Source organism: Taudactylus pleione, unplaced genomic scaffold (assembly GCF_031769625.1).
Source record: "Taudactylus pleione unplaced genomic scaffold, aTauple2 ptg000861l, whole genome shotgun sequence".
Lineage (NCBI taxonomy): Eukaryota > Metazoa > Chordata > Amphibia > Anura > Myobatrachidae > Taudactylus > Taudactylus pleione.
In genome coordinates this window covers 603,083-627,568 of record NW_028285263.1, presented here as the reverse complement: position 1 = coordinate 627,568, position 24,486 = coordinate 603,083, and the positions used below count along the sequence as shown (strand labels likewise).

General features: G+C 43.9%; 1 protein-coding gene across 1 annotated transcript in view; it reads right to left on the bottom strand.

Annotated features, from left to right (window-relative positions):
- Positions 1-1,306: 1,306 nt before the first annotated feature.
- The window catches only part of ADAM33 (ADAM metallopeptidase domain 33), a 136,532-nt gene continuing 113,352 nt past the window's right edge, over positions 1,307-24,486 (bottom strand). Inside the window, exon 14 of the mRNA XM_088458860.1 lies at positions 1,307-2,409. Coding sequence (XP_088314986.1) covers positions 2,297-2,409 — 113 coding nt within the window. The 3' untranslated portion in view covers positions 1,307-2,296. The remainder of the gene's footprint in view (positions 2,410-24,486) is intronic.

The window sequence follows — 24,486 nt, the reverse complement described above, 5'->3', positions numbered from 1 at the left end:
AGTTTGTGTACATTGAACCATTAGAAAGCAAAGGTTTCACTATCTCAGTCATGCTAAAAATATTCTGTATTTCGGAATATTCAGTATTTTGGAATATTTTGATATGGGAGACTCAACCTGTGTAATAAACTGTATATATATATATATATATATATATATATATACAATATATATATATATATATATATATATATATATATATATATATATATATGCATTATATAGAACATCCAGCAGGTGGGGCTGTTGCTACTGGCCTGGACCAATGTTATGGTGCATACACATGGTCAGATTTGTCAGATGAACTATGGGCCTGATTCAGAGCCGGACGCAATTAGCGCTCGCTCGTCCAGAAAATAGGGGTGGCTATTCCAATGACCCGTTCGCTCTTTGCGGTCTGTTCACGCCTCTAGGTCTGAACGAGCGAACAAAACTTGCGCTCGTTTTTTGAGAAACTACGCCACCTGGCCGCTCGCATCCTACGTCATGTCCGCTATTTATTAGATTAATCGAGTACATCGACCAGGGTATGTACTGCTCGCTATTCTTGTGGTTGGTTTTTGCTACCACAATTTTGCGAGCAGTTCTGGATATTAAATAACCCAGTGACGTCGTTAATGACGCTGCTGTTTTAATTATGCACACCCATAAAATGCCCGTTTTGACCTTCAAGCACGCCTGCGTTCGGATCTCCACTCCCCGTTTTCAAGCACCTTCCCCTGTTACCACCCACATACGCCTCATTCTGTCACTCAAATTATCAGGCATTCGCTATTTTGCGAGCACATGAATTTCGACCGCACTGACTGGTTCGCGCATGCGTATAACGATCCGTACGCATGCGCAGTTGGGCAAACATCGCTCGGAGCGAACGAGAGGCCGCTTACGAGCGGCTCTGAATCAGGCCCTATGGCCCTGATTCAGAGCCGGACGCTCTGACAGAGCGTTCGCTCTGAATCAGGGCCGTTCTGGAGAGAGCACAGCTATAGCGAGCGGCCAGGAAGATGGTCGCTATGGTCAAGACCATCGCAACCATCGGGCTTGCGACGAGACCCTTGTGGTAGGGTGTCGTTGCCGCAAGCCCCAGAGAGATTTCGGCTCTAACAGAGCCGAAATCTCTCCCACTGACATCACTTGTGATGTCAGTGGGGCCACCCCCAAAAGGAGGCATTCACATGGGAACGCCTCCGTTTGGGCAGCCACTCCCCCGGTCCGCCCACCAAAGGGGGCGTGCTGTCACTCAACATCGACAGCACGCCCCCTTTGGTACGAGACCTGGAGCGACAGATTGCCCGTCGCTATCCGGGTCTCGCACATGCGCACGACGGAGCCGGCTCCGTCGTGCGCATGCGCATAGCGCTTGCGACCGGGTCTGAATCAGGCCCTATGAACAATTTGTCAGATGATCGATTTGAACAACGAACTACTAACAATTTTTGACAGTATTAAAATGAATGAAAATCAACCAAATCTGACTGCAAACACATCAGATGTCAGATATCGCTATCTGACAAATGGGAACGCTCATCGTTATAGGCACACAGGTCAGATCTTCTTTCAGATATGAAAGATTGAACGATTTTTAAAATCGTTATCGTTCAAATCTGAAAGAAAATCTGACCGTGTGTATGTACCATTAGGATGCTGTTACATTACAGTACAATATATTAACTCTTCCTATGAATGATTTCCATTTTACTGCTCATATAAAGAAAAATACATAATGTATATAATAAGGTAACAGTTTTCCTTTAATTATACAAATCAATCTTTTTGCTACATATTAGTGGTGCTTTGTTGTTTGTATCTTGATTAAACATACTGAGGTTTACGGATTGGTATGATATTGTGTAAGAGATGCGTGCATGTTATATATTACTATATCGGCAGGTGAGGTAGATGCTTTATTCCGGAAGCATATAACCATAAACAAATTCTGACGTCTCTGACCAATTACTTACTGAGACGCTATATCCCTAAAGACAAAAGTCTTCCTCCAATACAGTGAAACATCATTAATCCCTGGAAAGTGTCTGTACAATTGCTGAGGACGTCATACAGGTTGGTCCTCTTCAGCAGGAACTGTCCATACCATCGCTGACAATGTCCATCCCACCCCTGGTGCACTCCCAGATACTGATCACAGATCCAATGTGTTACTGGCAATAACCAAACATTAGCAGCAGATGTCTTGAGATGAAATCTCTGGACGATTAAGTGGCTGAAGTGAGAGGTATAATATAACATCAGTGTCACCTTCTCCACTAGATTCAACTACAAAACTGTCAAGTCCACTTCACGTGGGCACAGGGAAAACGGGCCTCAATGAGTGGCAAATCTTTGTCCTCCAGATAATGATCACTGCCAAGAAGATGACCACCAGGCAGAGGATCATCGAGACCTTTCCAACTGTAGAAGACACAGGATATGTTATGTCAGTCACACAATTACATGCTGGAGAGAGCACATAATTAGTTCTGTCAGTCACACAATAACATGCTGGAGAGCACACAGATAATGGTCTGTCAGTCACACAATAACATGCTGGAGAGCACACAGATAATGGTCTGTCAGTCACACAATAACATGCTGGAGAGCACAGATAATGGTCTGTCGGTCACACAATAACATGCTGGAGAGCACACAGATAATGGTCTGTCAGTCACACAATAACATGCTGGAGAGCACACAGATAATGGTCTGTCAGTCACACAATAACATGCTGGAGAGCACAGATAATGGTCTGTCAGTAACACAATAACATGCTGGAGAGCACACAGATAATGGTCTGTCAGTCACACAATAACATGCTGGAGAGCACACAGATAATGATCTGTCAGTCACACAATAACATGCTGGAGAGCACACAGATAATGGTCTGTCAGTAACACAATAACATGCTGGAGAGAGCACAGATAATGGTCTGTCAGTCACACAATAACATGCTGGAGAGAGCACAGATAATGGTCTGTCATTCACACAATAACATGCTGGAGAGAGCACACAGATAATGGTCTGTCAGTAACACAATAACATGCTGGAGAGCACACAGATAATGGTCTGTCAGTCTCACAATAACATGCTGGAGAGAGCACAGAATTAGTTCTGTCAGTCACACAATAACATGCTGGAGAGCACACAGATAATGGTCTGCCAGCCACACAATAACATGCTGGAGAGAGCACAGATAATGGTCTGTCAGTCTCACAATAACATGCTGGAGAGAGCACAGAATTAGTTCTGTCAGTCACACAATAACATGCTGGAGAGAGCACAGAATTAGTTCTGTCAGTCACACAATAACATGCTGGAGAGCACACAGATAATGGTCTGCCAGCCACACAATAACATGCTGGAGAGAGCACAGAATTAGTTCTGTCAGTCACACAATAACATGCTGGAGAGCACACAGATAATGGTCTGTCAGTCACATAATAACATGCTGGAGAGCACACAGATAATGGTCTGTCAGTCACACAATAACATGCTGTAGAGCACACAGATAATGGTCTGTCAGTCACACAATAACATGCTGGAGAGCACAGATAATGGTCTGTCAGTCACACAATAACATGCTGGAGAGCACACAGATAATGGTCTGTCAGTCACACAGTAACATGCTGGAGAGCACACAGATAATGGTCTGTTAGTCACACAATAACATGCTGGAGAGCACACAGATAATGGTCTGTCAGTCACACAATAACATGCTGGAGAGAGCACAGAATTAGTTCTGTCAGTCACACAATAACATGCTGGAGAGCACACAGATAATGGTCTGTCAGTCACATAATAACATGCTGGAGAGCATACAGATAATGGTCTGTCAGTCACACAATAACATGCTGGAGAGCACAGATAATGGTCTGTCAGTCACACAATAACATGCTGGAGAGCACACAGATAATGGTCTGTCAGTCACACAGTAACATGCTGGAGAGCACACAGATAATGGTCTGTTAGTCACACAATAACATGCTGGAGTGCATACAGATAATGGTCTGTCAGTCACACAATAACATGCTGGAGAGCACAGATAATGGTCTGTCAGTCACACAATAACATGCTGGAGTGCACACAGATAATGGTCTGTCAGTAACACAATAACATGCTGGAGAGCACACAGATAATGGTCTGTTAGTCACACAATAACATGCTGGAGAGCACACAGATAATGATCTGTCAGTCACACAATAACATGCTGGAGAGAGCACACAGATAATGGTCTGTCAGTCACACAATAACATGCTGGAGAGAGCACAGATAATGGTCTGTCAGTAACACAATAACATGCTGGAGAGCACACAGATAATGGTCTGTCAGTCACACAATAACATGCTGGAGAGAGCACAGATAATGGTCTGTCAGTAACACAATAACATGCTGGAGAGCACACAGATAATGGTCTGTCAGTCACACAATAACATGCTGGAGAGAGCACACAGATAATGGTCTGTCAGTCACACAATAACATGCTGGAGAGCGCACAGATAATGGTCTGTCAGTCACACAATAACATGCTGGAGAGCGCACAGATAATGGTCTGTCAGTCACACAATAACATGCTGGAGAGAGCACAGAATTAGTTCTGTCAGTCACACAATAACATGCAGGAGAGCACACAGATAATGGTCTGTCAGTCACACAATAACATGCTGGAGAGAGCACACAGATAATGATCTGTCAGTCACACAATAACATGCTGGAGAGCACACAGATAATGGTCTGTCAGTAACACAATAACATGCTGGAGAGAGCACAGATAATGATCTGTCAGTCACACAATTACATGCTGGAGAGCACACAGATAATGGTCTGTCAGTCACACAATAACATGCTGGAGAGAGCACAGATAATGGTCTGTCAGTCACACAATAACATGCTGGAGAGAGCACACAGATAATGGTCTGTCAGTAACACAATAACATGCTGGAGAGCACACAGATAATGGTCTGTCAGTCACACAATAACATGCTGGAGAGAGCACAGATAATGGTCTGTCAGTCTCACAATAACATGCTGGAGAGAGCACAGAATTAGTTCTGTCAGTCACACAATAACATGCTGGAGAGCACACAGATAATGGTCTGTCAGTCACACAATAACATGCTGGAGAGCACACAGATAATGGTCTGCCAGCCACACAATAACATGCTGGAGAGAGCACAGAATTAGTTCTGTCAGTCACACAATAACATGCTGGAGAGCACACAGATAATGGTCTGTCAGTCACATAATAACATGCTGGAGAGCACACAGATAATGGTCTGTCAGTCACACAATAACATGCTGTAGAGCACACAGATAATGGTCTGTCAGTCACACAATAACATGCTGGAGAGCACAGATAATGGTCTGTCAGTCACACAATAACATGCTGGAGAGCACACAGATAATGGTCTGTCAGTCACACAGTAACATGCTGGAGAGCACACAGATAATGGTCTGTTAGTCACACAATAACATGCTGGAGAGCACACAGATAATGGTCTGTCAGTCACACAATAACATGCTGGAGAGAGCACAGAATTAGTTCTGTCAGTCACACAATAACATGCTGGAGAGCACACAGATAATGGTCTGTCAGTCACATAATAACATGCTGGAGAGCACACAGATAATGGTCTGTCAGTCACACAATAACATGCTGTAGAGCACACAGATAATGGTCTGTCAGTCACACAATAACATGCTGGAGAGCACAGATAATGGTCTGTCAGTCACACAATAACATGCTGGAGAGCACACAGATAATGGTCTGTCAGTCACACAGTAACATGCTGGAGAGCACACAGATAATGGTCTGTTAGTCACACAATAACATGCTGGAGTGCATACAGATAATGGTCTGTCAGTCACACAATAACATGTTGGAGAGCACAGATAATGGTCTGTCAGTCACACAATAACATGCTGGAGAGCACACAGATAATGGTCTGTCAGTAACACAATAACATGCTGGAGAGCACACAGATAATGGTCTGTTAGTCACACAATAACATGCTGGAGAGCACACAGATAATGATCTGTCAGTCACACAATAACATGCTGGAGAGAGCTCAGATAATGGTCTGTCAGTAACACAATAACATGCTGGAGAGCACACAGATAATGGTCTGTCAGTCACACAATAACATGCTGGAGAGAGCACAGATAATGGTCTGTCAGTAACACAATAACATGCTGGAGAGCACACAGATAATGGTCTGTCAGTCACACAATAACATGCTGGAGAGAGCACACAGATAATGGTCTGTCAGTAACACAATAACATGCTGGAGAGCGCACAGATAATGGTCTGTCAGTCACACAATAACATGCTGGAGAGAGCACAGATAATGGTCTGTCAGTCTCACAATAACATGCTGGAGAGAGCACAGAATTAGTTCTGTCAGTCACACAATAACATGCAGGAGAGCACACAGATAATGGTCTGTCAGTCACACAATAACATGCTGGAGAGCACACAGATAATGGTCTGCCAGCCACACAATAACATGCTGGAGAGAGCACAGAATTAGTTCTGTCAGTCACACAATAACATGCTGGAGAGCACACAGATAATGGTCTGTCAGTCACACAATAACATGCTGGAGAGCACACAGATAATGGTCTGTCAGTCACACAATAACATGCTGGAGAGCACACAGATAATGGTCTGTCAGTCACACAGTAACATGCTGGAGAGCACACATATAATAGTCTGTCAGTCACACAATAACATGCTGGAGAGCACACAGATAATGGTCTGTTAGTCACACAATAACAAGCTGGAGAGCACACAGATAATGGTCTGTCAGTCACACAATAACATGCTGGAGAGAGCACAGAATTAGTTCTGTCAGTCACACAATAACATGCTGGAGAGCACACAGATAATGGTCTGTCAGTCACATAATAACATGCTGGAGAGCACACAGATAATGGTCTGTCAGTCACACAATAACATGCTGTAGAGCACACAGATAATGGTCTGTCAGTCACACTATAACATGCTGGAGAGCACAGATAATGGTCTGTCAGTCACACAATAACAAGCTGGAGAGCACACAGATAATGGTCTGTCAGTCACACAATAACATGCTGGAGAGAGCACAGAATTAGTTCTGTCAGTCACACAATAACATGCTGGAGAGCACACAGATAATGGTCTGTCAGTCACATAATAACATGCTGGAGAGCACACAGATAATGGTCTGTCAGTCACACAATAACATGCTGTAGAGCACACAGATAATGGTCTGTCAGTCACACAATAACATGCTGGAGAGCACAGATAATGGTCTGTCAGTCACACAGTAACATGCTGGAGAGCACACAGATAATGGTCTGTTAGTCACACAATAACATGCTGGAGTGCATACAGATAATGGTCTGTCAGTCACACAATAACATGCTGGAGAGCACAGATAATGGTCTGTCAGTCACACAATAACATGCTGGAGAGAGCACAGAATTAGTTCTGTCAGTCACACAATAACATGCTGGAGAGAGCACAGAATTAGTTCTGTCAGTCACACAATAACATGCTGGAGAGCACACAGATAATGGTCTGTCAGTCACATAATAACATGCTGGAGAGCACACAGATAATGGTCTGTCAGTCACACAATAACATGCTGGAGAGCACACAGATAATGGTCTGTCAGTCACACAATAACATGCTGGAGAGCACACAGATAATGGTCTGTCAGTCACACAATAACATGCTGTAGAGCACACAGATAATGGTCTGTCAGTCACACAATAACATGCTGGAGAGCACACAGATAATGGTCTGTCAGTCACACAATAACATGCTGGAGAGCACACAGATAATGGTCTGTCAGTCACACAATAACATGCTGGAGAGCACACAGATAATGGTCTGTCAGTCACACAATAACATGCTGGAGAGCACACAGATAATGGTCTGTCAGTCACACAATAACATGCTGGAGAGCACACAGATAATGGTCTGTCAGTCACACAATAACATGCTGGAGAGCACACAGATAATGGTCTGTCAGTCACACAATAACATGCTGGAGAGCACACAGATAATGGTCTGTCAGTAACACAATAACATGCTGGAGAGAGCACAGATAATGGTCTGTCAGTCACACAGTAACATGCTGGAGAGAGCACAGATAATGGTCTGTTAGTCACACAATAACATGCTGGAGAGCACACAGATAATGGTCTGTCAGTCACACAATAACATGCTGGAGAGCACACAGATAATGGTCTGTCAGTCACACAATAACATGCTGGAGAGAGCACAGATAATGGTCTGTCAGTCACACAGTAACATGCTGGAGAGCACACAGATAATGGTCTGTCAGTCACACAATAACATGCTGGAGAGCACACAGATAATGGTCTGTCAGTCACACAATAACATGCTGGAGAGCACACAGATAACGGTCTGTCAGTCACACAATAACATGCTGGAGAGCACAGATAATGGTCTGTCAGTCACACAATAACACGCTGGAGAGCACACACATAATGGTCTGTCAATCACACAATAACATGCTGGAGAGCATACAGATAATGGTCTGTCAGTCACACAATAACATGCTGGAGAGCACAGATAATGGTCTGTCAGTCACACAATAACTTTCTGGAGAGCACACAGATAATGGTCTGTCAGTCACACAATAACATGCTGGAGAGCACACAGATAATGGTCTGTCAGTCACACAATAACATGCTGGAGAGCATACAGATAATGGTCTGTCAGTCACACAATAACATGCTGGACAGCACACAGATAATGGTCTGTCGGTCACACAATAACATGCTGGAGAGCACACAGATAATGGTCTGTCGGTCACACAATAACATGCTGGAGAGCACACAGATAATGGTCTGTCAGTCACACAATAACATGCTGGAGAGCACACAGATAATGGTCTGTCAGTCACACAATAACATGCTGGAGAGCACACAGATAATGGTCTGTTAGTCACATAATAACATGCTGGAGAGCACACAGATAATGGTCTGTCAGTCACAAAATAACATGCTGGAGAGAGCACAGATAATGGTCTGTCAGTCACACAATAACATGCTGGAGAGCACAGATAATGGTCTGTCAGTCACACAATAACATGCTGGAGAGCACACAGATAATGGTCTGTCAGTCACACAATAACATGCTGGAGAGCACACAGATAATGGTCTGTTAGTCACATATTAACATGCTGGAGAGCACACAGATAATGGTCTGTCAGTCACACAATAACATGCTGGAGAGAGCACAGATAATGGTCTGTCAGTCACACAATCACATGCTGGAGAGCACACAGATAATGATCTGTCAGTCACACAATAACATGCTGGAGAGCACACAGATAATGGTCTGTCAGTCACACAATAACATGCTGGAGAGCACACAGATAATGGTCTGTCAGTCACACAATAACATGCTGGAGAGCACACAGATAATGATCTGTCAGTCACACAGTAACATGCTGGAGAGAGCTCAGATAATGGTCTGTCAGTCACACAATAACATGCTGGAGAGAGCACAGATAATGGTCTGTCAGTCACACAGTAACATGCTGGTGAGAGCTCAGATAATGGTCTGTCAGTCACACAATAACATGCTGGAGAGAGCACAGATAATGGTCTGTTAGTCACACAATAACATGCTGGAGAGCACACAGATAATGGTCTGTCAGTCACACAATAACATGCTGGAGAGAGCACAGATAATGGTCTGTCAGTCACACAATAACATGCTGGAGAGCACACAGATAATGGTCTGTCAGTCACACAATAACATGCTGGACAGCACACAGATAATGGTCTGTCGGTCACACAATAACATGCTGGAGAGCACACAGATAATGGTCTGTCGGTCACACAATAACATGCTGGAGAGCACACAGATAATGGTCTGTCGTTCACACAATAACATGCTGGAGAGCACACAGATAATGGTCTGTCGTTCACACAATAACATGCTGGAGAGCACACAGATAATGGTCTGTCAGTCACACAATAACATGCTGGAGAGCACACAGATAATGGTCTGTCAGTCACACAATAACATGCTGGAGAGCACACAGATAATGGTCTGTTAGTCACATAATAACATGCTGGAGAGCACACAGATAATGGTCTGTCAGTCACACAATAACATGCTGGAGAGAGCACAGATAATGGTCTGTCAGTCACACAATAACATGCTGGAGAGCACAGATAATGGTCTGTCAGTCACACAATAACATGCTGGAGAGCACACAGATAATGGTCTGTCAGTCACACAATAACATGCTGGAGAGCACACAGATAATGGTCTGTTAGTCACATATTAACATGCTGGAGAGCACACAGATAATGGTCTGTCAGTCACACAATAACATGCTGGAGAGAGCACAGATAATGGTCTGTCAGTCACACAATCACATGCTGGAGAGCACACAGATAATGATCTGTCAGTCACACAATAACATGCTGGAGAGCACACAGATAATGGTCTGTCAGTCACACAATAACATGCTGGAGAGCACACAGATAATGGTCTGTCAGTCACACAGTAACATGCTGGAGAGCACACAGATAATGGTCTGTCAGTCACACAGTAACATGCTGGAGAGAGCTCAGATAATGGTCTGTCAGTCACACAATAACATGCTGGAGAGAGCACAGATAATGGTCTGTCAGTCACACAGTAACATGCTGGAGAGAGCTCAGATAATGGTCTGTCAGTCACACAATAACATGCTGGAGAGAGCACAGATAATGGTCTGTTAATCACACAATAACATGCTGGAGAGCACACAGATAATGGTCTGTCAGTCACACAATAACATGCTGGAGAGCACACAGATAATGGTCTGTCAGTCACACAATAACATGCTGGAGAGAGCACAGATAATGGTCTGTCAGTCACACAGTAACATGCTGGAGAGAGCTCATATAATGGTCTGTTAGTCACACAATAACATGCTGGAGAGCACACAGATAATAGTCTGTCAGTCACACAATAACATGCTGGAGAGAGCACAGATAATGGTCTGTTAGTCACACAATAACATGCTGGAGAGAGCACAGATAATGGTCTGTCAGTCACACAGTAACATGCTGGAGAGAGCACAGATAATGGTCTGTTAGTCACACAATAACATGCTGGAGAGCACACAGATAATGGTCTGTCAGTCACACAATAACATGCTGGAGAGCACACAGATAATGGTCTGTCAGTCACACAATAACATGCTGGAGAGAGCACAGATAATGGTCTGTTAGTCACACAATAACATGCTGGAGAGCACACAGATAATGGTCTGTCAGTCACACAATAACATGCTGGAGAGCACACAGATAATGGTCTGTCAGTCACACAATAACATGCTGGAGAGCACACAGATAATGGTCTGTCAGTCACACAATAACATGCTGGAGAGAGCACAGATAATGGTCTGTCAGTCACACAGTAACATGCTGGAGAGCATACAGATAATGGTCAGTCAGTCGCACAAAAACATGCTGGAGAGCACACAGATAATGGTCTGTCAGTCACACAGTAACATGCTGGAGAGGACGCAGATAATGGTCTGTCAGTCACACAATAACATGCTGGAGAGCACACAGATAATGATCTGTCAGTCATACAATAACATGCTGGAGAGCATACAGATAATGGTCTGTCAGTCACACAGTAACATGCTGGAGAGCACACAGATAATGGTCTGTCAGTCACACAATAACATGCTGGAGAGCACACAGATAATGGTCTGTTAGTCACACAATAACATGCTGGAGAGCATACAGATAATGGTCTGTCAGTCACACAATAACATGCTGGAGAGCACAGATAATGGTCTGTCAGTCACACAATAACATGCTGGAGAGCACACAGATAATGGTCTGTCAGTCACACAATAACATGCTGGAGAGAGAGCACAGAATTATTTCTGTCAGTCACACAATAACATGCTGGAGAGCACACAGATATTGGTCTGTCAGTCACACAATAACATGCTGGAGAGCGCACAGATAATAGTCTGTCAGTCACAAATTAACATGCTGGAGAGCACACAGAAAATGATGTCAGTCACACAATAACATGCTGGAGAGAGCACAGATAATGGTCTATGAGTCACACAATAACCAGCTGGAGAGCACACAGATAATGGTCTGTCAGTCACACAATAACATGCTGGAGAACACACAGATAATGGTCTGTCAGTCACACAATAACATGCTGGAGAGCACACAGATAATGGTCAGTCACACAATAACATGCTGGAGAGCACACAGATAATGGTCTGTCAGTCACACAATAACATGCTGGAGAGAGCACACAGATAATGGTCTGTCAGTCACACAATAACATGCTGGAATGCACACAGATAATGGTCTGTCAGTCACACAATAACATGCTGGAGAGAGCACAGAATTAGTTCTGTCAGTCACACAATAACATGCTGGAGAGCACACAGATAATGGTCTGTCAGTCACACAATAACATGCTGGAGAGAGCACACAGATAATGGTCTGTCAGTCACACAATAACATGCTGGAGAGAGCACAGATAATGGTCTGTCAGTCACACAATAACATGCTGGAGAGAGCACAGATAATGGTCTGTCAGTCACATAATAACATGCTGGAGAGCACACAGATAATGGTCAGTCAGTCACACAATAACATGCTGGAGAGCACACAGGTAATGGTCTGTCAGTCACACAATAACATGCTGGAGAGCACACAGATAATGGTCTGTCAGTCACACAATAACATGCTGGAGAGCACACAGATAATGGTCTGTCAGTCACACAATAACATGCTGGAGAGCACACAGATAATGGTCTGTCAGTCACTCAATAACATGCTGCAGAGAGCACACAGATAATGGTCTGTCAGTCACACAATAACATGCTGGAGAGCACACAGATAATGGTCTGTAAGTCACACAATAACATGCTGGAGAGCACACAGATAATGGTCTGTCAGTCACACAATAACATGCTGGAGAACACAGATAATGGTCTGTCAGTCACACAATAACATGCTGGAGAGCACACAGATAATGGTCTGTCAGTCACACAATAACATGCTGGAGAGCACACAGATAATGGTCTGTCAGTCACACAATAACATGCTGGAGAGCACACAGATAATGGTCTGTCAGTCACACAATAACATGCTGGAGAGCACACAGATAATGGTCTGTCAGTCACACAGTAACATGCTGGAGAGGACGCAGATAATGGTCTGTCAGTCACACAATAACATGCTGGAGAGCACACAGATAATGATCTGTCAGTCACACAATAACATGCTGGAGAGCATACAGATAATGGTCTGTCAGTCACACAGTAACATGCTGGAGAGCACACAGATAATGGTCTGTCAGTCACACAATAACATGCTGGAGAGCACACAGATAATGGTCTGTTAGTCACACAATAACATGCTGGAGAGCATACAGATAATGGTCTGTCAGTCACACAATAACATGCTGGAGAGCACAGATAATGGTCTGTCAGTCACACAATAACATGCTGGAGAGCACACAGATAATGGTCTGTCAGTCACACAATAACATGCTGGAGAGAGAGCACAGAATTATTTCTGTCAGTCACGCAATAACATGCTGGAGAGCACACAGATAATGGTCTGTCAGTCACACAATAACATGCTGGAGAGCGCACAGATAATAGTCTGTCAGTCACAAATTAACATGCTGGAGAGCACACAGAAAATGATGTCAGTCACACAATAACATGCTGGAGAGAGCACAGATAATGGTCTGTCAGTCACACAATAACATGCTGGAGAACACACAGATAATGGTCTGTCAGTCACACAATAACATGCTGGAGAGCACACAGATAATGGTCAGTCACACAATAACATGCTGGAGAGCACACAGATAATGGTCTGTCAGTCACACAATAACATGCTGGAGAGAGCACACAGATAATGGTCTGTCAGTCACACAATAACATGCTGGAATGCACACAGATAATGGTCTGTCAGTCACACAATAACATGCTGGAGAGAGCACAGATAATGGTCTGTCAGTCACACAATAACATGCTGGAGAACACAGATAATGGTCTGTCAGTCACACAATAACATGCTAGAGAGCACACAGATAATGGTCTGTCAGTCACACAATAACATGCTGGAGAGAGCACACAGATAATGGTCTGTCAGTCACACAATAACATGCTGGAGAGAGCACAGATAATGGTCTGTCAGTCACACAATAACATGCTGGAGAGAGCACAGATAATGGTCTGTCAGTCACACAATAACATGCTGGAGAGCACACAGATAATGGTCTGTCAGTCACATAATAACATGCTGGAGAGCACACAGATAATGGTCAGTCAGTCACACAATAACATGCTGGAGAGCACACAGGTAATGGTCTGTCAGTCACACAATAACATGCTGGAGAGCACACAGATAATGGTCTGTCAGTCACACAATAACATGCTGGAGAGCACACAGATAATGGTCTGTCAGTCACACAATAACATGCTGCAGAGAGCACACAGATAATGGTCTGTCAGTCACACAATAACATGCTGGAGAGCACACAGATAATGGTCTGTCAGTCACACAATAACATGCTGGAGAGCACACAGATAATGGTCTGTCAGTCACACAATAACATGCTGGAGAACACAGATAGTGGTCTGTCAGTCACACAATAACATGCTGGAGAGCACACAGATAATGGTCTGTCAGTCACACAATAACATGCTGGAGAGCACACAGAAAATGGTCTGTCAGTCACACAATAACATGCTGGAGAGCACAGATAATGGTCTGTCAGTCACACAATAACATGCTGGAGAGCACACAGATAATGGTCTGTCAGTCACACAATAACATGCTGGAGAGCACACAGATAATGGTCTGTCAGTCACACAATAACATGCTGGAGAGCACACAGATAATGGTCTGTCAGTCACATAATAACATGCTGGAGAGCACACAGATAATGGTCAGTCAGTCACACAATAACATGCTGGAGAGCACACAGGTAATGGTCTGTCAGTCACACAATAACATGCTGGAGAGCACACAGATAATGGTCTGTCAGTCACACAATAACATGCTGGAGAGCACACAGATAATGGTCTGTCAGTCACACAATAACATGCTGGAGAGCACACAGATAATGGTCTGTCAGTCACACAATAACATGCTGCAGAGAGCACACAGATAATGGTCTGTCAGTCACACAATAACATGCTGGAGAGCACACAGATAATGGTCTGTCAGTCACACAATAACATGCTGGAGAGCACACAGATAATGGTCTGTCAGTCACACAATAACATGCTGGAGAACACAGATAATGGTCTGTCAGTCACACAATAACATGCTGGAGAGCACACAGATAATGGTCTGTCAGTCACACAATAACATGCTGGAGAGCACACAGATAATGGTCTGTCAGTCACACAATAACATGCTGGAGAGCACACAGATAATGGTCTGTCAGTCACACAATAACATGCTGGAGAGCACACAGATAATGGTCTGTCAGTCACACAGTAACATGCTGGAGAGGACGCAGATAATGGTCTGTCAGTCACACAATAACATGCTGGAGAGCACACAGATAATGATCTGTCAGTCACACAATAACATGCTGGAGAGCATACAGATAATGGTCTGTCAGTCACACAGTAACATGCTGGAGAGCACACAGATAATGGTCTGTCAGTCACACAATAACATGCTGGAGAGCACACAGATAATGGTCTGTTAGTCACACAATAACATGCTGGAGAGCATACAGATAATGGTCTGTCAGTCACACAATAACATGCTGGAGAGCACAGATAATGGTCTGTCAGTCACACAATAACATGCTGGAGAGCACACAGATAATGGTCTGTCAGTCACACAATAACATGCTGGAGAGAGAGCACAGAATTATTTTTGTCAGTCACACAATAACATGCTGGAGAGCACACAGATAATGGTCTGTCAGTCACACAATAACATGCTGGAGAGCGCACAGATAATAGTCTGTCAGTCACAAATTAACATGCTGGAGAGCACACAGATAATGGTCTGTCAGTCACACAATAACATGCTGGAGAGAGCACAGATAATGGTCTGTCAGTAACACAATAACATGCTGGAGAGCACACAGATAATGGTCTGTCAGTCACACAATAACATGCTGGAGAGAGCACACAGATAATGGTCTGTCAGTAACACAATAACATGCTGGAGAGCACACAGATAATGGTCTGTCAGTCACACAATAACATGCTGGAGAGCACACAGATAATGGTCTGTCAGTCACACAATAACATGCTGGAGAGAGCACAGAATTAGTTCTGTCAGTCACACAATAACATGCTGGAGAGAGCACAGATAATGGTCTATCAGTCACACAATAACCAGCTGGAGAGCACACAGATAATGGTCTGTCAGTCACACAATAACATGCTGGAGAACACACAGATAATGGTCTGTCAGTCACACAATAACATGCTGGAGAGCACACAGATAATGGTCAGTCACACAATAACATGCTGGAGAGCACACAGATAATGGTCTGTCAGTCACACAATAACATGCTGGAGAGAGCACACAGATAATGGTCTGTCAGTCACACAATAACATGCTGGAATGCACACAGATAATGGTCTGTCAGTCACACAATAACATGCTGGAGAGAGCACAGAATTAGTTCTGTCAGTCACACAATAACATGCTAGAGAGCACACAGATAATGGTCTGTCAGTCACACAATAACATGCTGGAGAGAGCACACAGATAATGGTCTGTCAGTCACACAATAACATGCTGGAGAGAGCACAGATAATGGTCTGTCAGTCACACAATAACATGCTGGAGAGAGCACAGATAATGGTCTGTCAGTCACACAATAACATGCTGGAGAGCACACAGATAATGGTCTGTCAGTCACATAATAACATGCTGGAGAGCACACAGATAATGGTCAGTCAGTCACACAATAACATGCTGGAGAGCACACAGGTAATGGTCTGTCAGTCACACAATAACATGCTGGAGAGCACACAGATAATGGTCTGTCAGTCACACAATAACATGCTGGAGAGCACACAGATAATGGTCTGTCAGTCACACAATAACATGCTGCAGAGAGCACACAGATAATGGTCTGTCAGTCACACAATAACATGCTGGAGAGCACACAGATAATGGTCTGTCAGTCACACAATAACATGCTGGAGAGCACACAGATAATGGTCTGTCAGTCACACAATAACATGCTGGAGAACACAGATAATGGTCTGTCAGTCACACAATAACATGGTGGAGAGCACACAGATAATGGTCTGTCAGTCACACAATAACATGCTGGAGAGCACACAGATAATGGTCTGTCAGTCACACAATAACATGCTGGAGAGCACAGATAATGGTCTGTCAGTCACACAATAACATGCTGGAGAGCACACAGATAATGGTCTGTCAGTCACACAATAACATGCTGGAGAGCACACAGATAATGGTCTGTCAGTCACATAATAACATGCTGGAGAGCACAGATAATGGTCTGTCAGTCACACAATAACATGCTGCAGAGAGCACACAGATAATGGTCTGTCAGTCACACAATAAAATGCTGGAGAGCACACAGATAATGGTCTGTCAGTCACACAATAACATGCTGGAGAGCACACAGATAATGGTCTGTCAGTCACACAATAACATGCTGGAGAGAGCACAGATAATGGTCTGTCAGTCACACAATAATATGCTGGAGAGCACACAGATAATGGTCTGTCAGTCACACAATAACATGCTGGAGAGCGCACAGATAATGGTCTGTCAGTCACACAATAACATGCTGGAGAGCACAGATAATGGTCTGTCAGTCACACAATAACATGCTGGAGAGCACACAGATAATGGTCTGTTAGTCACACAATAACATGCTGGAGAGCACACAGATAATGGTCTGTCAGTCACATAATAACATGCTGGAGAGAGCACAGATAATGATCTGTCAGTCACATAATAACATGCTGGAGAGCACACAGATAATGGTCTGTCAGTCACACAATAACATGCTGGAGAGCACACAGATAATGGTCTGTCAGTCACACAATAACATGCTGGAGAGCGCACAGATAATGATCTGTCAGTCACATAATAACATGCTGGAGAGCACACAGATAATGGTCTGTCAGTCACACAATAACATGCTGGAGAGCACACAGATAATGGTCTGTCAGTCACACAATAACATGCTGGAGAGCACACAGATAATGGTCTGTTAGTCACATAATAACATGCTGGAGAGCACACAGATAATGGTCTGTCAGTCACACAATAACATGCTGGAGAGAGCACAGATAATGGTCTGTCAGTCACACAATAACATCCTGGAGAGCACAGATAATGGTCTGTCAGTCACACAATAACATGCTGGAGAGCACACAGATAATGGTCTGTCAGTCACACAATAACATGCTGGAGAGCACACAGATAATAGTCTGTCAGTCACACAATAACATGCTGGAGAGCACACAGATAATGGTCTGTCAGTCACACAATAACATGCTGAAGAGCATACAGATAATGGTCTGTCAGTCACACAGTAACATGCTGGAGAGCACACAGATAATGGTCTGTCAGTCACACAAAAACATGCTGGAGAGCACAGATAATGGTCTGTCAGTCACACAATAACACGCTGGAGAGCACACACATAATGGTCTGTCAATCACACAATAACATGCTGGAGAGCATACAGATAATGGTCTGTCAGTCACACAATAACATGCTGGAGAGCACAGATAATGGTCTGTCAGTCACACAATAACATGCTGGAGAGCACACAGATAATGGTCTGTCAGTCACACAATAACATGCTGGAGAGCACACAGATAATGGTCTGTCAGTCACACAATAACATGCTGGAGAGCATACAGATAATGGTCTGTCAGTCACACAATAACATGCTGGACAGCACACAGATAATGGTCTGTCGGTCACACAATAACATGCTGGAGAGCACACAGATAATGGTCTGTCGGTCACACAATAACATGCTGGAGATCACACAGATAATGGTCTGTCAGTCACACAATAACATGCTGGAGAGCACACAGATAATGGTCTGTCAGTCACACAATAACATGCTGGAGAGCACACAGATAATGGTCTGTTAGTCACATAATAACATGCTGGAGAGCACACAGATAATGGTCTGTCAGTCACACAATAACATGCTGGAGAGAGCACAGATAATGGTCTGTCAGTCACACAATAACATGCTGGAGAGCACAGATAATGGTCTGTCAGTCACACAATAACATGCTGGAGAGCACACAGATAATGGTCTGTCAGTCACACAATAACATGCTGGAGAGCACACAGATAATGGTCTGTCAGTCACACAATAACATGCTGGAGAGAGCACAGATAATGGTCTATCAGTCACACAATCACATGCTGGAGAGCACACAGATAATGGTCTGTCAGTCACACAATAACATGCTGGAGAGCACACAGATAATGGTCTGTTAGTCACATATTAACATGCTGGAGAGCACACAGAAAATGGTCTGTCAGTCACACAATAACATGCTGGAGAGAGCACAGATAATGGTCTGTCAGTCACACAATAACATGCTGGAGAGCACACAGATAATGATCTGTCAGTCACACAATAACATGCTGGAGAGCACACAGATAATGGTCTGTCAGTCACACAATCACATGCTGGAGAGCACACAGATAATGGTCTGTCAGTCACACAATAACATGCTGGAGAGCACACAGATAATGGTCTGTCAGTCACACAGTAACATGCTGGAGAGAGCACAGATAATGGTCTGTCAGTCACACAATAACATGCTGGAGAGAGCTCAGATAATGGTCTGTCAGTCACACAATAACATGCTGGAGAGAGCACAGATAATGGTCTGTCAGTCACACTGTAACATGCTGGAGAGAGCTCAGATAATGGTCTGTCAGTCACACAATAACATGCTGGAGAGAGCACAGATAATGGTCTGTTAATCACACAATAACATGCTGGAGAGCACACAGATAATGGTCTGTCAGTCACACAATAACATGCTGGAGAGCACACAGATAATGGTCTGTCAGTCACACAATAACATGCTGGAGAGAGCACAGATAATGGTCTGTCAGTCACACAGTAACATGCTGGAGAGAGCTCATATAATGGTCTGTCAGTCACACAATAACATGCTGGAGAGCACACAGATAATAGTCTGTCAGTCACACAATAACATGCTGGAGAGAGCACAGATAATGGTCTGTTAGTCACACAATAACATGCTGGAGAGAGCACAGATAATGGTCTGTCAGTCACACAGTAACATGCTGGAGAGAGCTCAGAGAATGGTCTGTCAGTCACACAATAACATGCTGGAGAGAGCACAGATAATGGTCTGTCAGTCACACAATAACATGCTGGAGAGAGCACAGATAATGGTCTGTTAGTCACACAATAACATGCTGGAGAGCACACAGATAATGGTCTGTCAGTCACACAATAACATGCTGGAGAGCACACAGATAATGGTCTGTCAGTCACACAATAACATGTTGGAGAGAGCACAGATAATGGTCTGTTAGTCACACAATAACATGCTGGAGAGCACACAGATAATGGTCTGTCAGTCACACAATAACATGCTGGAGAGCACACAGATAATGGTCTGTCAGTCACACAATAACATGCTGGAGAGCACACAGATAATGGTCTGTCAGTCACACAATAACATGCTGGAGAGCACAGATAATGGTCTGTCAGTCACACAGTAACATGCTGGAGAGCACACAGATAATGGTCTGTCAGTCACACAATAACATGCTGGAGAGCACACAGATAATGGTCTGTCAGTCACACAATAACATGCTGGAGAGCACAGATAATGGTCTGTCAGTCACACAATAACATGCTGCAGAGAGCACACAGATAATGGTCTGTCAGTCACACAATAACATGCTGGAGAGCACACAGATAATGGTCTGTCAGTCACACAATAACATGCTGGAGAGCACACAGATAATGGTCTGTCAGTCACACAATAACATGCTGGAGAGAGCACAGATAATGGTCTGTCAGTCACACAATAATATGCTGGAGAGCACACAGATAATGGTCTGTCAGTCACACAATAACATGCTGGAGAGCGCACAGATAATGGTCTGTCAGTCACACAATAACATGCTGGAGAGCACAGATAATGGTCTGTCAGTCACACAATAACATGCTGGAGAGCACACAGATAATGGTCTGTTAGTCACACAATAACATGCTGGAGAGCACACAGATAATGGTCTGTCAGTCACATAATAACATGCTGGAGAGAGCACAGATAATGATCTGTCAGTCACATAATAACATGCTGGAGAGCACACAGATAATGATCTGTTAGTCACACAATAACATGCTGGAGAGCACACAGATAATGGTCTGTCAGTCACACAATAACATGCTGGAGAGCACACAGATAATGGTCTGTTAGTCACATAATAACATGCTGGAGAGCACACAGATAATGGTCTGTCAGTCACACAATAACATGCTGGAGAGAGCACAGATAATGGTCTGTCAGTCACACAATAACATCCTGGAGAGCACAGATAATGGTCTGTCAGTCACACAATAACATGCTGGAGAGCACACAGATAATGGTCTGTCAGTCACACAATAACATGCTGGAGAGCACACAGATAATGGTCTGTCAGTCACACAATAACATGCTGGAGAGCACACAGATAATGGTCTGTCAGTCACACAATAACATGCTGGAGAGAGCACAGAATTAGTTCTGTCAGTCACACAATAACATGCTGGAGAGAGCACAGAATTAGTTCTGTCAGTCACACAATAACATGCTGGAGAGCACACAGATAATGGTCTGTCAGTCACACAATAACATGCTGGAGAGCACACAGATAATGGTCTGTCAGTCACACAATAACATGCTGGAGAGCACACAGATAATGGTCTGTCAGTCACACAGTAACATGCTGGAGAGCACACAGATAATGGTCTGTCAGTCACACAATAACATGCTGGAGAGCACACAGATAATAGTCTGTCAGTCACACAATAACATGCTGGAGAGCACACAGATAATGGTCTGTCAGTCACACAATAACATGCTGGAGAGCATACAGATAATGGTCTGTCAGTCACACAGTAACATGCTGGAGAGCACACAGATAATGGTCTGTTAGTCACACAATAACATGTTGGAGAGCACACAGATAATGGTCTGTCAGTCACACAAAAACATGCTGGAGAGCACAGATAATGGTCTGTCAGTCACACAATAACACGCTGGAGAGCACACACATAATGGTCTGTCAATCACACAATAACATGCTGGAGAGCATACAGATAATGGTCTGTCAGTCACACAATAACATGCTGGAGAGCACAGATAATGGTCTGTCAGTCACACAATAACATGCTGGAGAGCACACAGATAATGGTCTGTCAGTCACACAATAACATGCTGGAGAGCACACAGATAATGGTCTGTCAGTCACACAATAACATGCTGGAGAGCATACAGATAATGGTCTGTCAGTCACACAATAACATGCTGGACAGCACACAGATAATGGTCTGTCGGTCACGCAATAACATGCTGGAGAGCACACAGATAATGGTCTGTCGGTCACACAATAACATGCTGGAGAGCACACAGATAATGGTCTGTCGGTCACACAATAACATGCTGGAGATCACACAGATAATGGTCTGTCAGTCACACAATAACATGCTGGAGAGCACACAGATAATGGTCTGTCAGTCACACAATAACATGCTGGAGAGCACACAGATAATGGTCTGTTAGTCACATAATAACATGCTGGAGAGCACACAGATAATGGTCTGTCAGTCACACAATAACATGCTGGAGAGAGCACAGATAATGGTCTGTCAGTCACACAATAACATGCTGGAGAGCACAGATAATGGTCTGTCAGTCACACAATAACATGCTGGAGAGCACACAGATAATGGTCTGTCAGTCACACAATAACATGCTGGAGAGCACACAGATAATGGTCTGTCAGTCACACAATAACATGCTGGAGAGAGCACAGATAATGGTCTATCAGTCACACAATCACATGCTGGAGAGCACACAGATAATGGTCTGTCAGTCACACAATAACATGCTGGAGAGCACACAGCTAATGGTCTGTTAGTCACATATTAACATGCTGGAGAGCACACAGAAAATGGTCTGTCAGTCACACAATAACATGCTGGAGAGAGCACAGATAATGGTCTGTCAGTCACACAATAACATGCTGGAGAGCACACAGATAATGATCTGTCAGTCACACAATAACATGCTGGAGAGCACACAGATAATGGTCTGTCAGTCACACAATCACATGCTGGAGAGCACACAGATAATGGTCTGTCAGTCACACAATAACATGCTGGAGAGCACACAGATAATGGTCTGTCAGTCACACAGTAACATGCTGGAGAGAGCACAGATAATGGTCTGTCAGTCACACAATAACATGCTGGAGAGAGCTCAGATAATGGTCTGTCAGTCACACAATAACATGCTGGAGAGAGCACAGATAATGGTCTGTCAGTCACACAGTAACATGCTGGAGAGAGCTCAGATAATGGTCTGTCAGTCACACAATAACATGCTGGAGAGAGCACAGATAATGGTCTGTTAATCACACAATAACATGCTGGAGAGCACACAGATAATGGTCTGTCAGTCACACAATAACATGCTGGAGAGCACACAGATAATGGTCTGTCAGTCACACAATAACATGCTGGAGAGAGCACAGATAATGGTCTGTCAGTCACACAGTAACATGCTGGAGAGAGCTCATATAATGGTCTGTCAGTCACACAATAACATGCTGGAGAGCACACAGATAATAGTCTGTCAGTCACACAATAACATGCTGGAGAGAGCACAGATAATGGTCTGTTAGTCACACAATAACATGCTGGAGAGAGCACAGATAATGGTCTGTCAGTCACACAGTAACATGCTGGAGAGAGCTCAGAGAATGGTCTGTCAGTCACACAATAACATGCTGGAGAGAGCACAGATAATGGTCTGTCAGTCACACAATAACATGCTGGAGAGAGCACAGATAATGGTCTGTTAGTCACACAATAACATGCTGGAGAGCACACAGATAATGGTCTGTCAGTCACACAATAACATGCTGGAGAGCACACAGATAATGGTCTGTCAGTCACACAATAACATGTTGGAGAGAGCACAGATAATGGTCTGTTAGTCACACAATAACATGCTGGAGAGCACACAGATAATGGTCTGTCAGTCACACAATAACATGCTGGAGAGCACACAGATAATGGTCTGTCAGTCACACAATAACATGCTGGAGAGCACACAGATAATGGTCTGTCAGTCACACAATAACATGCTGGAGAGAGCACAGATAATGGTCTGTCAGTCACACAGTAACATGCTGGAGAGCATACAGATAATGGTCTGTCAG